At 41.8% G+C, this 18278-nt stretch overlaps 1 protein-coding gene across 1 annotated transcript in view; it reads right to left on the reverse strand.

Moving 5' to 3' along the window:
- Positions 1-8528: 8528 nt before the first annotated feature.
- Positions 8529-18278, reverse strand: part of LOC120061883 (gamma-aminobutyric acid receptor subunit alpha-2-like) — a 55816-nt gene continuing 46066 nt past the window's right edge. Inside the window, exon 9 of the mRNA XM_039011660.1 lies at positions 8529-8837. Coding sequence (XP_038867588.1) covers positions 8529-8837 — 309 coding nt within the window. The remainder of the gene's footprint in view (positions 8838-18278) is intronic.

Below are 18278 nucleotides of genomic sequence, written 5' to 3' on the forward strand. Positions count from 1 at the left end.
GTGGAAGTTCATTTTTAGCCTAAATCCGTAAACATGGGCACCCTCATAGATATCATCCTAACCAACCTGCCCTCCAAATACACCTCTGCTGTCTTCAATCAGGATCTCAGCGATCACTGCCTCATTGCCTGCGTCCGTAATGGGTCTGCGGTCAAACGACCACCCCTCATCACTGTCAAACGCTCCCTAAAACACTAATCGACCTGGCCCGGGTATCCTGGAAGGATATTGACCTCATTCCGTCAGTAGAGGATGCCTAGTTATTCTTTAAAAGTGCTTTCCTCAACATCTTAAATAAGCATGCCCCATTCAAAAAATGTAGAACCAGGAACAGATATAGCCCTTGGTTCACTCCAGACCTGACTGCCCTTGACCAGCACAAAAACATCCTGTGGCGTACTGCATTAGCATCGAATAGCCCCCGCGATATGCAACTTTTCAGGGAAGTTAGGAACCAATATACACAGGCAGTTAGGAAAGCAAAGGCTAGCTTTTTCAAACAGAACTTTGCATCCTGTAGCACAAACTCCAAAAAGTTCTGGGACACTAAAGTCCATGGAGAATAAGAGCACCTCCTCCCAGGTTCCCACTGCACTGAGGCTAGGAAACACTGTCACCACCGATAAATCCACGATAATTGAGAATTTCAATAAGCATTTTTCTACGGCTGGCCAAGCTTTCCACCTGGCTACCCCTACCCCGGTCAACGGCCCTGTACCCCCCACAGCAACTTGCCCAAGCCTCCCCCATTTCTCCTTCACCGAAATCCAGATAGCCAATGTTCTGAAAGGGCTGCAAAGGTCCTGGGTGCTCTGGAGCAGGTTTTCATCAAGGATCTCTCTGTACTTTGCTCCATTCATCTTTAACTCGATCCTAACTAGTCTCCCAGTCCCTGCCACTGAAAATCGTCCCCACAGCATGATGCTGCCACCACCATGCTTCACCGTAGGGATGATGCCAGGTTTCCTCCAGACGTGACGCTTGGCATTCAGGCCAAAGAGTTCAATCTTGGTTTCATCAGACCAGAGAATCTTGTTTCTCAAGATCTAAGAGTCATTAGGTGCCTTTTGGCAAACTCCAAGCGGGATGTGGCTCCCGTCTGGCCACTCTAACATAAAGGCCTGATTGGTGGAGTGCTTCAGCGGTGTTTGTCCTTCTGGAAGGTTCTCCCATCTCCATAGAAGAACTCTGGAGCTCTATCAGAGTGACCATCGGGTTCTTGGTCACCTTCCTGACCAAGGCCCTTCTCCCCTGACTGCTCAATTTGGCCAGGTGGCTAGCTCTAGGAAGGTTCCAAACTTCTTCCATTTAATAATGATGGAGGGCACTGTAATCTTGTGGACCTTCAATGCTGCAGACATGTTTTGGTACCCTTCCCCAGATCTGTATCTCGACACAATCCTGTCTCGGAGCTCTACAGACAATTATTTCGACCTCATGGCTTGGTTTTTTGCTCTGACATGCACTGTCAACTGTGGGGCCTTATATAGATAGGCGTGAGCCTTTCAAGATCTTGTCCAATCTATGTAATTTAACACAGATGAACTCCAATCAAGTTGTAGAAACATCTCATGGATGATCAATGGAAACAGGATGCATATGAGCTCAATTTCGAGTCTCATAGCAAAGGGTCTGAATAATTATGTAAATAAGGTATTTCTGTTGTAATACATTTTCAAAATTGTCAAAAAAACTGTTTTCGATTTGTCATTATGGTGTATTGTGTGTAGATGGATGGGGATATTTTTAATTTAATCAATTTTAGAACAAGGCTGTAACAAAATGTGGAAAAAGTCAAGGGGTTTGAATACTTTCCGAATGTATTGTATGTCATGTGAACCTAAAATATGGTAGCCCTTGTTTGGTAACAGTGATCACAAAGGTTATAACTCTCCTATTGTGTTGTAGGAGCATGGGAAGGAGAAGATCAGCATAGTGAACCCAGCCCAGTTCTCGGACAGGTATGTGGAGACTGAGAACCTGAATCACATGGTGATGGGACTATCTTCTTACTTACGTAAATAAGGTATTTTATTTTTAGTTATTTATTTATCAATTTGCTACAATTGGTTATTGTGTGTAGATTGATGAGGATCACACAAATGTTCCATTTGCAGAAAAAGCTTATTTTTCAAAAATGTTCTGCAATAATTTGTTTACATCCCTGTTAGTGAGTATTTCTCCTTTGCCAAGAAAATCCATCCACCTAACAGGTGTGCTATATCAAGAAGCTGATAAAACTGCACGATCATTACACAGGTGCACCTTGTGCTGGGGAAAATAAAAGGCCACTCTAAAATGTGCAGTTTTGTCACACAACACAATTCCACAGATGTCTCAAGTTTTGAGGGATTATGCAATTGGTATGCTGACTGCAGGAATGTCCACCAGTGCTGTTGCCAGAGAATGTAATGTTAATTTCTCTACCATAAGCCGACTCCAATATTGTTTTAGAGAATTTGGTAGTACGTCCAACCGGCCTCACAACCGCAGACTACGTGTATGGCGTCGTGTGGGCGAGTGGTTTGCTGATGTCATCGTTGTGAACAATGTGCCCCATGGTGGCGGTCGGGTTATGGTATGAGCAGGCATAAGCTAAGGACAACCAACACAATTGCATATTATCGATGGGAATTTGAATGCTCAGAGATACCGTGATGAGATCCTGAGGTCCATTTTGAGGCCCATTTCTTTTAATAAGGTATCGGTGACCAACAGATGCATATCTGTATACCCAGTCATGTGAAATCCATAGATCAGGGCCTAAGGAATTTATTTCAATTTACTGATTTCCTCATATGAACTGTAGCTCAGTTAAATCTTAGAAATTGTTGCATGTTGCTTTTACATTTCTGTTCAGTGTAATTCCTCCATGACATCCCGATCAATGGAGAAGCAGTGGAGAGAAATCAAAAGACCCAAATGTATAATTAATTAATGGAATACTTTATTCAGATATTCTCTGTCTTTTTAGTTTGCCGCTATGGAAAGAATTACAATTGGAGTTTGTAGAAAATAGAAGCTGTGGGTATGTTCCTTATACCGTCATATTCAAATACGTGAAAAAGATATTGGGGGTCAAAATTATTCCAAATTACCAGACCATTTGGAAAATGAGGGTAAAAAATATGTAATTTTTTGTTGTTGATTCTACGTCAATATATAACAATAGCTTATGGACAGTTAAGTACATTGAATACTGACGGCCCCATTGCATCTTTCACATCACTTTTCAAGTCAAACAATCCAGAGACTGTAGAATGGCAGTGTCATACAGACTATGGCGGTGAGACTACTCAAATGAATACATGACCATACAGTCTAAACTACTGTATAGTCATATATATAAATATGAATAAATTCATTAACGCTGGTGCTTCTCAGCAGAGTATATTGGCACCCCCCTACAACACAACGTCAAACACTCGCATGCACCATCTTCCAAAGCACAAATACATTCCATATTTACACAATGTTGTGACAATTTCATCCGTCATTTTTTTTTATTGCTTTGACATTTCGTCAGATAAACCGTGATGCGGCGTCCTTATAAAAGCTAATATAATCTGAACAGCACATTACTCATTCTACCCCCATATCCAATCTGATGAGTAAAACTGTTGGTAAACTGCAATGGTGCCAAGATCCCTTATTTGGCCCTCAAGTCATGTTGCCGTAGCAAACACTGAGCATCGCATCCACACACTCATCCCAACATTTCTCAAGCAACTTGAACTGGTACAGAGGCTACACTGAGAAGTCTTCTTTTCACCTGTCTGCATGAATGACATTTCATTTGACAGATCACGACATGCAAACGAATCAAAAATAATAACAGTAAACTTGGATTCCCGTGAGATATGACTTTTCAGACAAAGTTCTCAAATTCTATGATATCAGCCTTTTAGATTGATATTGGATTAGACTAGAGGTGATGACTGAGAGAGGAGTGCCACATTGTATCACATTTCACATAACACTCTTTCCCAAATGTGTGCGTTCCACACCATTATGTGGTTGTGTTGTTTTAGGAAGATTTTTATAACACAATTTAGGGGTAATTTGTCAGACAAACTAAATAGCAAAACAATTGAAATTGTTGTCTACGGCACCAATTTTGGCTATAGTAGAAGTATTCATGGAAATGTTCACTTCAATAGTTAATAATATATGCACAAATCTCTTGAGACACAGGCGATTTGTGAAGACTTCATTTGACGTATAATGTCTATGCACAACATCTAACTTTTGAAAAAAATTGTAACTGCAAGGTGAATAACAAACATACAGTATGTAAACATGAAATGTTGCATGTCAACATCTGTAAAGATCTGATGGACGCATTCATAGCTAGTGCCCTAAGTTTTCCCTTGACCATGTGACCATGAAAGACTCCGGGCCCTATACAGTACATAACCATTGAAACAGTTGATGGTGAGCAAATTGGTAGAAGATGTACATTATTTAACACATAAACTTAGGAAACATATACATGATATAACTTCATATAAATGTAAACAATTGTTATAATAATGTGTAGACACGGGTGGAAATTTGTTTTGAAGCACTTGTGGGTGTTTGGTCCATAGGGTCTTTGATCAACACCCAATTACCTATGAAATATCGCTTAATTGATCTGAGGATTTAGAACAGGCTAGCACCATTGTAGCAATCAAACAACACATCCTATTGATGCCACTTCATACAAAGCCTGTTCATGACAAAATAAGTTCCATTCATTTCTGGGTGCTCAATAATCTTCATCAACAAGGTCAGTGTGACAGTGTACATAACTAACATAGATGTTGGGCGACATTTCTCTCTCTCGTAAACACGCTTGTAATTTTTTGTGTCTGTGAGGGGAAAATGTATATAACCAAGGTACTGAATGATGGTAGATAAAGTGAATGCTACCCTCATAACAAATCAAAATAAACTGCCAATAAGCTGTGCCTAAACTTTTACTTTTCAAAAGATGTCATGTGTAGGGCCATGATTTTCGGCTTTTTTTTTGTTGGCACTTTGCATTCATCAATATTTCCAGCATTATCCACTAGGTTTCCTGCTGGTAGAAAATCCTAGGAAATGTTATTTAATTGACACAAGCTGTCTCCAATCAGTCAGTCAATGTCTGGTTGTGCGTGTGTGTATGGTGGGGGGGATCGCCTAAGTCAGGGGAGGCGTAGCTCTGCGAATCTTAATCTCACAAAGCCTATTATTTGCCAGCGAATACTATTTGTAGATCCGTGATTATACACCTCACTTTGCTCAAGCTGATCCTCTCCAACGGATTCAGAAGTTGTAGCTAAACCTTTGTTAATTAGGGGCAGTTTAAAGGGGAGAGTCAATGAAACCAGACATGGAAGTATACTGTAGCACCGACCGGGACTCAAACCTCAGTGAATGAAAAGCATGTACATGTGCAACACATTTTAATGCTCTGATACATAATATCCGCCTTCTGATATACATGTATATCGTAAAAGAATCTGCAGGAACACCCCACCCCCTCCAGCTTCCCAATGGTTCCGTCATGGACACCACTTCATGCTTGTAGTAACTTTTGAATGTGGGTCAAAAGGGAAATGAAAGTATTAGAGGTTTTTTTTACAAGAGTCCTTGCTAGAAAGCGGGAGCGACACCGGTAGACTGTGTCCTTCGCTCTCACCTGCTGAACACCTGCCCTCACCGTTCTTAACAGAACTGCAGGAAAACAGTGCCAGACAGGCAGGTGGCGAAGGACACTGTCTACCGTTGCCCCCACCTCCCTCTAGCACAGCAGAGGACGGGAGGCTAGGGCGACACCGTGTGCTAGCTAACCAGCTAGCTTGCTAGTTAGCGACACTATGTGCTAGCTAACACACTGTGTCGCTCCCGCCTGCTGTGTACCGGCGAAAACCGTGCCCGTCAGGCGTGGGGAAGGACACTGTCTACTGGTCATCCCCGCCTCCTGCTAGCACAGCAGATGGGAGGCTAGGGTGACACCGTATACTAGCTAGCTTAATATTTAGCGACACCTTGTGCTAGCTAGCTTGCTAGTTAGCTAGCACACAGTGTCGCCCCTACCTCCCACCTGCTGTGAAAACCGGAGTCCTTCTTAGGACTAGCTGGCTAAGCTAGCACACAATGCCCTTCGCTCCGGCCTGCTGAACACCTGCCCTCGCCGTCGATAATAGAACTGCGGAAAAACAGCCCTTCTTCTGGGGTTATCGGCGGCTGGCATCCAACATTATTGAGCTCCTCCGCCTTCCGCATGTCCTAACTTAAAAATTGACGAATAGAAGTAAAAAGGGGCAAAATTGCACCCTTCTTTTTTTGCACAGTTCAGTGCTTTTTTTGCGTGAGGAAAATGGCACCTGCCTCCAATGTAGAAAGGACAATCATCCAAATATAATTTTAACAACTTGAAACATCCTTACACAGTGATGAGCTTTAGAAAATGAACAGAGAGAGGACTGCGACAGCTTGTCGAAGTGAAACACCAACTACGTCATACATAAGTGTGGTGAGCTTTCAGCGCCTGACGGCAGCAGTGGCATCACCCATGTGGGTGCTGCACAGAAGTATGAATGACAAGCTACATACAGTGTCCTCAGAAAGTATTCGAAACACTTAACTTTTTCCACATTTTGTTACGCTAAAGCCTTATTCTAAAATGTATTAAATAATTAATTTTCCTCATTAATCTTTAATCTTTTTTTAGAAATGTTTGCAAATGTATAAAAAAGAAAACTGAAATATCACATTTACATAAGTATTCAGACCCTTTACTCAGTACTTTGTTGAAGCACCTTAGGCAGCGACTACAGCCTTGAGTCTTCTTGGGTACGACGCTACAAGATTGGACCCTGTATTTGGGGAGTTTCTCCCATTCTTCTCTGCAGATCCTCTCAAGGTTGGATGGGGAGCGTTGCTGCACAGCTATTTTCTGGTCTCTCCTGAGATATTCGATCGGTTTCAAGTCCGGGCTCTTGCTGGGCCACTCAAGGACATTCAGAGACTTGTCCTGAAGCCACTCCTGCTTGTCTAGCTTGTGTGTTTAGGGTCGTTGTCCTGTTGGAAGGTGAACCTTCGCCCCAGTCTGAGGTCCTGGGCGCTCTTGGAGCAGGTTTTCATCAAGGATCTCTCTGTACTTTGCTCCGTTCATCTTTCCCACGATCCTGACTAGTCTCCCAGTCCCTGCCGCTGAAAAACATCCCCATAGCATGGTGCTGCCACCACCATGTGTCACATGGTAAATAGACAGGTGTGCCATTATAGACAGGTGTGCCTTTCCAAATCATGTCCAATCAATTTAATTTATAACAGGTGGACACCAATCGAGTTGCAGAAACTTCTCAAGGATGATAAATGGAAACAGGATGTACCTGAGCTAAATTTCGAATCTCATAGCAAAGGTTCTGAATGCTTATGTAAATAAGGTATTTTTGTTTTTGTTTTTTATAAATTAGCAAAAATGCATAAAAACTTGTTTTTGCTTGGTCAATTTAGGGTATTGTGTGTAGATTGCTGAGGATTTAAAAAAATGTAATCCATTTTAGAATAAGGCTGTTATGTAACAAAATTAGGAAAAAGTCAAGGGGTCTGAATACTTTCCGAAGGCACTGTACCTAGTCTGGGCCAAATGGCTACACAGGACATCTGAGACGGTGAGATGCGTGGCTGAGGCTACGGACCTGTCCGTGTCTGACTGACTGTCAGACTTCCCTGTCTGCTACCATGATTCTCCCTCCACTGAGATCATTGATGCTCCCACCCTCCCTCAAACGCTTCAATCATCCCCTTCATCCATTCCATTTTAAGGCTTCACGATGGAAATAAGTCAGACTTTTATGTGTTATCCCTGTCTTGTTTTTAAATGTATGTACTGTGGGTAAATGTTTTTTTTTACTGGCAAATAAAATCAATTAATAATCAATCATTACACAGTATGGTAAATCAACACACAAAAAACATTGTTTTGCTTATGTTGATATTTTGTTTAACAAAATAATATACTACATTGCAATAAAACATAAGCATTTAAAAAAAAAAATCGTATTTTTTTGTATTGGCTTGTATAGAAAAAGATAACTTTATACATAATTGAAAAATACTGGTCGCTGAGAAATATTACATACTTAGCCCACAAAAAAATAAAAAATAAGATGAAATATAAAAAAAGAAGATTTTCTAAAACTTTTTGACTAAAATAAACATCTCGAGGTTCCTTTCATAAACTTTTCAAACATGGAGCCATCAATGGTCAATAAAACATAAGCGCACAAAATAAATGTATTTTTCACTGATTATATCACGAAACGCACAAAAGTCATGATTATACATTTATGCTGTATTTACAAAGGCCAGTTCTTTCCAAAAGCACTGCAGAAAGTGGTGTAGAAAAAACAGGAAAGAGAAGGACACAAAGCAATCCAGGGCTTGTCTGTCTTGTACCAACGAACCAAGAGTTAGCAGATACTAGTCGTATTTGCTAAGTCTTTTAGTCCCGTAATTTGGATATATTACAATGCAGGAGGGAGAGGCCTCTAGGTTGCGGGCACCATATCCTTTATATAAGGTTCTCTGTTTAAGTATGTGGCCCAATAGACTAAGTTGAAGCTGCTAAACAGGACCGGGAACATAATCCTCGAAATCCTATCGATTTTGCTCACACTGTTGAAAGTCTTCTTTGGGTCTGCTTTGCCACCCACCTTGCCAACCGCCATGTTGGGGTCAGCAGCGCCGCCCTTGGCGATGGTGGACAACCCAGAGTCTTTGGTGATGTTGGGTGCATAGTTGGCCAACGCCACGGCGTACGCGTTGTTCTTCTTCATGGCGGAGGCCTTCTCTTTTTTCTGTGGAAAGAGCAAAAGTTAGTAGCTAGCAGGCATCAGTCACTTCCGGCTAGCATGTGTTCCAGACAGTCCTAGATGATGAATGCACCCAGGGGAGGTTCTTAATAATAATTAATGGGATCTGGGATAGGGTAATGCATCAATCTAAATGCAGAGAAGTGGCAGAATGAATGCCAGCCGGATGTGCTGTCGAGCACCATACTGTCAACATTTTAGCAGGGAATTACTATGTGACTAGCCTGGTTGCCGTCTCTGTTCAGCTATTACATTCCACTCCTTGCCACGCCTGTCATTTGCCAATAAGACTGGCCTTTCTGTAATCGTCAAATATGAACATTCTATCATTAATGAGCTCGAGGAGATCAGAGGATTTGATCTTGATTCGATAACCCTCACAGCTGTCATCCAATCACAATGTTCATGCAAGTTAGACTGATAGGCAAACGTTCTAACTTAATTCATACATTTGATTGGAAACCTTCTTACATTGGGCATTCTGATGTTACATTTTATTGTAAACATAAACATTGGGCGAGGAGAGAACAGACGATTCGCCTTTGTTGTATTATTACCACCAGCCAATGTGATCACATCATACCAGAGAAGCTCTCGCCATTCAAACTTCTCTGCCAGTTCATTGTGAACACTATAAAGGTTCTTCTTTCCTCTAATATATATATATATATATATATTTATTTATTTGAATTGCTCAAAATTAGTGACCAAAACTACAGTATATTGCTACTTCTTGGACACTCATTGGGATAGGCTACTGGTTCAAGATCTATAAGATGGAGAGAGAGAGAGGCCAGTGGAGATGCATGAACTGGCCAAGAAGAGAAAGGTGAAGACCGAGATGTGTAAATTAGAAGTTAATTCATAGGCTGGGCTATTAATCCACCATACGTATGTAAGCTTATATATTGGGTCTAGCCTAAACCTACTACATTGAATGTAGGTGACCACTACCTGTTCTATGCCAGTCAGAGACAAAACAATATTTTTGTCTGACGCACGTTTTGTGCCAACGAATTGAAGTTGAACATCGTCAAATGCGTTAGGTGTCATGACGTGGCCCTCGTTGCATATAGCCAGCACCAACTCTCTCTCTCTCTCACCACCTCTCTCTTCCCCCTGCTCCCAGGCTCTGTTATCCCTCTCTCTATACCGCATGGCCGGGGGGAAGAGAGTCTCCTCAGGAATTTACAACCTGAGGTTCACAGTAGAACAAAGGAACTTCTTCTACCTCACAGAACTTGAGAACTGAACAAAATCCATGTTTTGGAGACTGCGTAAACGGTCGGTGGAGAATCCAGCTACGACCGGTTCATTTTGTTTTATGATTGTGACCTCAGGAAAGACAATACAGCCACATTACCATAACTCTGTTTATACAGGAGCCTCCATTCTGAGGCTTGCATCTAATTATTGTATAAAATGAATGAGTAAAGATGAAACTATTTGTGAAATTATGTAATGTGATTTTAAACTGTTTAATGAAAGAGAATCCAATTCCCTTTAAAGTTTAACTAAATCATTGGCCCGCCCCATGAGCACAGACATTGATCTGGCGTCATGGGACAGCCCCTTTCTACTGTTACGAATATAACCCCCACCTGGAGGAATTCCCTTTAGACCAAGCGTACCTTGATTACCGAGAGGGCTAAGGTTTGAGTAGAGACCAAGCGTACCTCGATTACCGAGAGGGCTAAGGTTTGAGTAGAGACTATGCGTACCTCGATTACCGAGAGGACTAAGGTTTGAGTAGAGACCATGCGTACCTTCAGTATAAGCTAAGGTTGTAATGGTTGTTAAACTCTGAGACTATCGATACCTACAGAATAAGAGCAAATCGTCGATACTAATTACTAGTCTGCAGCTAGAATTTATGTCGACTGAATGCGAAGACCGACAACCGCCGAAACATCTATTCTATAAGAACATTTCTGAATGTTACTCTGAAGTATCCATTCTAACCAAATAAGAACTTTCCAACAGAAAAGGACGATTCCAACAGAGATCACGATGACACACTGAGCGTAAATACAGTGGGGAGAACAAGTATTTGATACACTGCCGATTTTGCAGGTTTTCCTACTTACAAAGCATGTAGAGGTCTGTAATTTTTATCATAGGTACACTTCAACTGTGAGAGACGGAATCTAAAACAAAAATCCAGAAAATCACATTGCATGATTTTTAAGTAATTAATTTGCATTTTATTGCATGACATAAGTATTTGATACATCAGAAAAGCAGAACTTAATATTTGGTACAGAAACCTTTGTTTGCAATTACAGAGATCATACGTTTCCTGTAGTACTTGACCAGGTTTGCACACACTGCAGCAGGGATTTTGGCCCACTCCTCCATACAGACCTTCTCCAGATCCTTCAGGTTTTGGGGCTGTCGCTGGGCAATACGGACTTTCAGCTCCCTCCAAAGATTTTCTATTGGGTTCAGGTCTGGAGACTGGCTAGGCCACTCCAGGACCTTGAGATGCTTCTTACGGAGCCACTCCTTAGTTGCCCTGGCTGTGTGTTTCGGGTCGTTGTCATGCTGGAAGACCCAGCCACGACCCATCTTCAATGCTCTTACTGAGGGAAGGAGGTTGTTGGCCAAGATCTCGCGATACATGGCCCCATCCATCCTCCCCTCAATACGGTGCAGTCGTCCTGTCCCCTTTGCAGAAAAGCATCCCCAAAGAATGATGTTTCCACCTCCACGCTTCACGGTTGGGATGATGTTCTTGGGGTTGTACTCATCCTTCTTCTTCCTCCAAACACGGCGAGTGGAGTTTAGACCAAAAAGCTCTATTTTTGTCTCATCAGACCACATGACCTTCTCCCATTCCTCCTCTGGATCATCCAGATGGTAATTGGCAAACTTCAGACGGGCCTGGACATGCGCTGGCTTGAGCAGGGGGACCCTGCGTGCGCTGCAGTATTTTAATCCATGACGGCGTAGTGTGTGACCAAAAGGTTTTTCATTGAGACTGTGGTCCCAGCTCTCTTCAGGTCATTGATCAGGTCCTGCCGTGTAGTTCTGGGCTGATCCCTCACCTTCCTCATGATCATTGATGCCCCACGAGGTGAGATCTTGCATGGAGCCCCAGACCGAGGGTGATTGACCGTCATCTTGAACTTCTTCCATTTTCTAATAATTGTGCCAACAGTTGTTGCCTTCTCACCAAGCTGCTTGCCTATTGTCCTGTAGCCCATCCCAGCCTTGTGCAGGTCTACAATTTTATCCCTGATGTCCTTACACAGCTCTCTGGTCTTGGCCATTGTGGAGAGGTTGGAGTCTGTTTGATTGAGTGTGTGGACAGGTGTCTTTTATACAGGTAATGAGTTCAAACATGTGCAGTTAATACAGGGATTGAGTGGAGAACAGGAGGGCTTCTTAAAGAAAAACTAACAGGTCTGTGAGACCCGGAATTCTTACTGGTTGGTAGGTGAACAAATACTTATGTCATGCAATAAAATGCAAATTAATTACTTAAAAATCATGCAATGTGATTTTCTGGATTTTTGTTTTAGATTCCGTCTCTCACAGTTGAAGTGTACCTTTGATAAAAATTACAGACCTCTACATGCTTTGTAAGTAGGAAAACCTGCAAAATTGGCAGTGTATCAAATACTTGTTCTCCCCACTGTATATATATTGATTGCAATTATTCCCGAATGAGTGAGCGTTCATGTGCAAAGGATGAGCATTTCAATTATTATAATTATCAACTGTGTAGTGTCTTTTGTCTTTCGCGCCCTTCTCAGTCCCTTTGTCTACCAAGCCGCCATACCGGTTTAGCCCACTAGGGCACATCCCCTATCATTTCCTTGTAACCATACCTACTGTTTGTTTGCTTGTTATGCATTTCTGTGATATTTAGTTAGTTAGTAAATAAATGATTAAGACAATTGATGTATGGATGATTCATAGCAAAGACTGGGTTCATGCAGATAACCAACAATTTACGACGTTTGGAATAAGACTAACGTGAGGTAAAGAAGAATTCATTAATTAGAAGACTAATTGATCAGATGTTAAAATATCTGAAAAGTTATATTAGGAAAATTATAACTTTGTAATCTGAAGATTTTCCTTGGTGCCCCGACTTCCTAGTTAATTACATTTGTATGATTAGTTTAATCACGTAATAATAATTACAGAGAATTGATTTGATAAAATAACAGTCTTCACTTTAATAATGCCAAAGACACGACACAGGTCATGGAAGAACTGGGACATTTTCAGCTTACAGGAATTGTGTACAGATCCTTGCAACATGGGGCTGTGCATTATCATGCTGAAACATGAGGTGATGGCGGCGGATGAATGGCATGACAATGGGCCTCAGGATCTCGTCACGGTATCTCTGTGCATTCAAATTGTTATCGCTAAAATGCAATTGTGTTCGTTGTCCGTAGCTTATGGCTGCCCATAGCTTAACTCACCATTCATCCGTGAATAGCACACTTCTCCAGCATGCCAGTGGCCATCACAGGTGAGCATTTGCCCACTGAAGTCGGTTACGACGCTGAACTGCTGTCAGTTCAAGACCCTGGTGAGGACGACGAGCACGCAGATGAGCTTCCCTGAGACAGTTTCTGACAGTTTGTCCAGACATTTTTCGGTTGGCAAACCCACAGTTTCATCAGCTGTCCGGGTGGCTGGTCTCAGACGATCCAGCAGGTGAAGAAGCCGGATGTGGAGGTCCTGGGCTGGTGTGGTTACACGGGGTCTGCGGTTGTGAGGCCGATTGGACGTACTGCCAGATTCTCTAAAACAACGCTGGAGGCGGCTTATGGTAGAGACATTAATATTAAATTCTCTGGCAACAGCTCTGGTGGACATTCCTGCAGTCAGCATGCCAATTGCACACCCCCTCAAAACTTGAGACATCTGTGGCATTGTGTTGTGTCATGAAACTGCACATTTTAGAGTGGCCTTTTATTGTCCCCAGCACAAGGTGCACCTATGCAATGATCATGCTGTTTAATCAGCTTCTTGATATGCCACACCTGTCAGGTGGATGGATTATCTTGGCAAAGGAGAAATGCTCACTAACAGGGATGTGCATATTTTTTAGGGCTGTCCCCAATAACAACAAAAATCTTGGTTGAAATGTTTAAACTTATTTTTCCATATATAGACAGACACACCCTATGTGTTTGAATAAAACCAACTACATATACACTGAGCTTGTTTGATGCTTGAAGCACACTGTTTGATGAAATAATTAAGACACAAATGACTCAAGAAAGAGCCCGATGTCGCAGCCGGCCGTGACCGGTAGACCCATGCGGCGGCGCACAATTGACCCAGCGTCGTCCGGGTTAGGGGAGGGTTTGGCCGGCCAGGATGTCCTTGTCCCATCGCACTCTAGCAACTCCTGTGGCGGGCTGGGCACATGCATGCTTACACGGTCGCCAGGTGTACAGTGTTTCCTCCGACACGTTGTTGCGGCTGGCTTCTGGGTTAAGCGAGCATTGTGTCAAGAAGCAATGTGGCTTGGCATGGTTGCGTTTCGGAGGACGTACGGCTCTTGACCTTCGCCTCTCCCGAGTCCGTACGGGAGTTGCAGTGATGGGACAAGACTGTAACTACCAATTGGATATCATGAAAATTGGGGAGAACAAGGGGTAAAAAATAAGAGCCCAATGGTCACACTGTGTTTACAAAAATTACAGCAAGTGCCTGTGTGGCATGTTGTCTCGATCTCCACCCTACTACAGCGAAAAGGCCCCACAGCACAGCAAGTGTTTTATTGCGCTGTCTGCGATGAAGCTGCAACATAATTTCATCCATTTAGTTTCTTACTTGTTTCTGACTGAAAAGTTCTGTTACCAAAATCCCTAATTTGTTTAGGGAAAACATTCCCTATTCCCCCAACCCTTGCTCTCTCTACGTGAAACATTGTACGCATGTGACCAATAGGGCCTGACCTATAGCATATGATATTCACATCAATAAATTGGTTATGACAAACTAGCCTATATATTGAAATATAGGACAAAGGTGCTCTTGGGCCTACAGCTCAATGGTGGTTATACAAGGATACCATACAAAGCCTACTAATGATAACGACATCACTTATTGTTATAATGATGATCATAATAATAATTGTAATAATGACAAAATAAGGAGATCAAGAAAAAGTAGGGTATAGGGTTGGTGGGTTGCTTGAGGGTTGGTGCTCACGGAATCAGCAGGCTATTAAACATTCAAACAGGCAACACAAGCAAGATCTGCCTTATTTCTGTAGATATATATGGATGATTTATAAGTCCAGGCACATTTAACAGTTAGGCTATTGATTACAGACCTTATTAAGTTGGGGCTTGCTCTCTCCTCAATTTTCTTAGGCTAAGCCCTATTCGCATGGGACTAGTATTACTAGAGAACGTTGGTTATGTATTTATTACCCCAGACGTCCGTTAATCCAAGAGAACGATTCGGACGGGATTCGTTTTTTTACAAACAGCCTCCTATAATTCTTTCTACGGAAGCCTGGAGGTTTTTTTCTAGCCGCGAAAATATTTTAACCTTTAACGAGTCACCAACCCGGATCCGGGATCACCCCCCACTCCCCCCCCACTGAGTAGCATAGCTAGCATAGCGTCACAAGTAAATTGTAGCATCTAAATATCATTAAATCACAAGTCCAAGACACCAGATGAAAGATACAGATCTTGTGAATAAAGCCACCATTTCAGATTTTTAAAATGTTTTACAGGGAAGACACAATATGTAAATCTATTAGCTAACCACGTTAGCATAAGACACAATTTTTTTACTCCAACAGTTTTTTCCTGCGTCAGTAGCTATCACTAATTCGACTAAATAAAAATATATATAGCCACTAACCAAGAAACAACTTCATAAGATGACAGTCTGATAACATATTTATGGTATAGCATAGTTTTTTTTTGAAAAATGTGCATTTTTCAGGTATAAATCACAGTTCTACATTGCAGCTGCAATCTGAAATAGTGCTGACGCAGCCAGAACAATTACAGAGACCAACGTCATATAACTAATTACTTATCTTAAAACATTTCAGAAAAATACACAGCGTACAGATATTGAAAGCCCAACATCTGGTGAATCCAAACAATATTTCAGATTTATTAAATGTTTTATAGCGAAAACAAAATGTAGCGCTAAATTAGCATAGCCACGCCAGCCAGAACCAGCTGGGCGCCCGCGACCAGTTCACATGCACGACAGATATATGAAATAACATCGTAAATTGGGTCTTACTATTGCTGATCTTTCATCAGAATGTTGATCAATGTGTCCTTAGTCCTGATGAGTCGTTCAATCCATTCATAATGGCAACTTTCCCTCTTCATTTAGCATATGTACTGGTCGACTGGCCAAAGTAAAAAAAGTCACAGAACGGAACACGGCAAAACTCCCGAAAAAATTCAAATAATCTGATTAAACTATATTGAAAAAACATACATTAAGATGATATGGTCACATGTATCAAACAAACTTCGAGACGGAGATAGTTTTCATCCGTAACGGCAGCAAAACAGTAGACAATCGCACCTCCAAATAGCGCGAATCAGAGAACCGGAAGTTGTCGGTCACGCCAAAGAAATAGGTCTTATTTCACGTCAGTACAAGGTAAACAAAAAATTTCTCCTCTGACGTCCTCTTGACACCCAGAGGAAGACGAATGAAGTGTGTTTCGGGTCATAGGTGGCGTGACCATATATAGGCAGAGCTTTGAAGCCAGCATAACACATCTTGATTTTATGTTCTTGGTCATGGAAAGTGCTGTGAAATGACTTCTGTATCACTCAGAGACAAAATTGAAACGGTTTTAGAAACTATAGATTGTTTTCTATCCAATGGTATTAATTATATGCATATAGTAAGAGCAATAATTGAATAAGAGGCAGTTTAATCTGTAGAGGAAATTATGCTAATGCGAAAACAGCACCCCCTATAGTGGCAAGAAGTTTTAACAAGTCCAGGCGATAGCAGGGCTACACGGATAACTTGAATTTGGTTCCCAGGTTTCTAAACCATACCATCCATCTTTGGTATCGTGTAGCCATAATATTTGAATTGAGGAAGTGTGATCATAATCATTAGGATATTTTAGCAATCCGTAGTATGCCTCCCAACCTTCAGATGTGAGCTAAACAGTGCATTTGCATTTGAGATGCGTTTTAAGGCTATTGATGCGCAAGTGTATGCTGTTTGCAATCTATTAACAACATTAAATAGGCGCAAAAAAATGTACTGATGCATTTGGCAATATTCAATTCACACCCACAAAATATATGAACAAAAACATTCACTGTGAAAGTTGATACATCTAGGCCCTTCATAGGCTATGCGCAGCACTTCGTTCAATTTATCGAATCAGTTATTGTTTTCTTGCTCAAACCATGAGCATCACCTCTCAAACTCCAATATTTCTCTCAAAACACATGGATGTCGATTCGCACGGTACTAGTATTATCAGAGGACCTTGGAGTTCGCCCCCAAAAATGTTGGTTATTCTGCCTGTAATTGTTACTCTCCTGCCATGTACAAATGACCGACATGGCAGATTCGGACGTGACTAAAATGACAGAGGTGGTGTTTTGAGCTTGTGCACATAATTGCATTACCTGACCACCCCCAGTAAATCAAATCCCGCCCGAATAGGGGTTGAAGCAAGGGCTGTTCTGTCACATTGTTGCCTCGATCCCAATATACTGGTTAATTTTGCTATTATGCACATAGCAACATAGGGAAAGGCGCCAATTCTACGGCGCACGGAAGACTATGTTTCAGAACCGCGGACAGCGACCTTACAACGCGGGATAACGCGGGATAAAGCGTATTTGTTAAAAAATAATATTAGATTTATTAGTGTTGCACCATTATTTTTACATAATACAACCATATACAATTTCAGTATCACATGTTTTAGAGTGATGACAGTGCCATCACCGTGGCCTCCGCAATGGATTAGTCCACTGAGACAGGTGCGAATCAGACAGGCGTCTTGGGCACCATTAAAAAAATAATAATAATTGCGACTGCTCAACTAAAGAAATCTCGGTCGACCAACAGCCTATCGACCGGTGGACTAAATACGGTCAGCCCTAATTTGTTTACATCCCTGTTAGTGAGCAATGCTCCTTTGCCAAGATAACCCATCCATCTGACAGGTGTGGCATATCAAGAATCTGATTAAACTGCATTATCATTACACAGGTGCACCTTGTGTTCGGGACAATAAAAGGCCAATCTAAAATGTGCAGTTTTGTCACACAATCCAATGCCACATATGTCGCAAGTTTAGAGGAAGCGTCCAATTGGCATGCTGACTTGCAGGAATGTACACCAGAGCTGTTGCCAGATAATTTAACATTCATTTTTCTACCATAAGTCACCTCCAACCCTGAGTGGCACAGCGGTCTAAGGCACTGC

The sequence above is a fragment of the Salvelinus namaycush genome, chromosome 17 (genome assembly GCF_016432855.1).
Source record: "Salvelinus namaycush isolate Seneca chromosome 17, SaNama_1.0, whole genome shotgun sequence".
Lineage (NCBI taxonomy): Eukaryota > Metazoa > Chordata > Actinopteri > Salmoniformes > Salmonidae > Salvelinus > Salvelinus namaycush.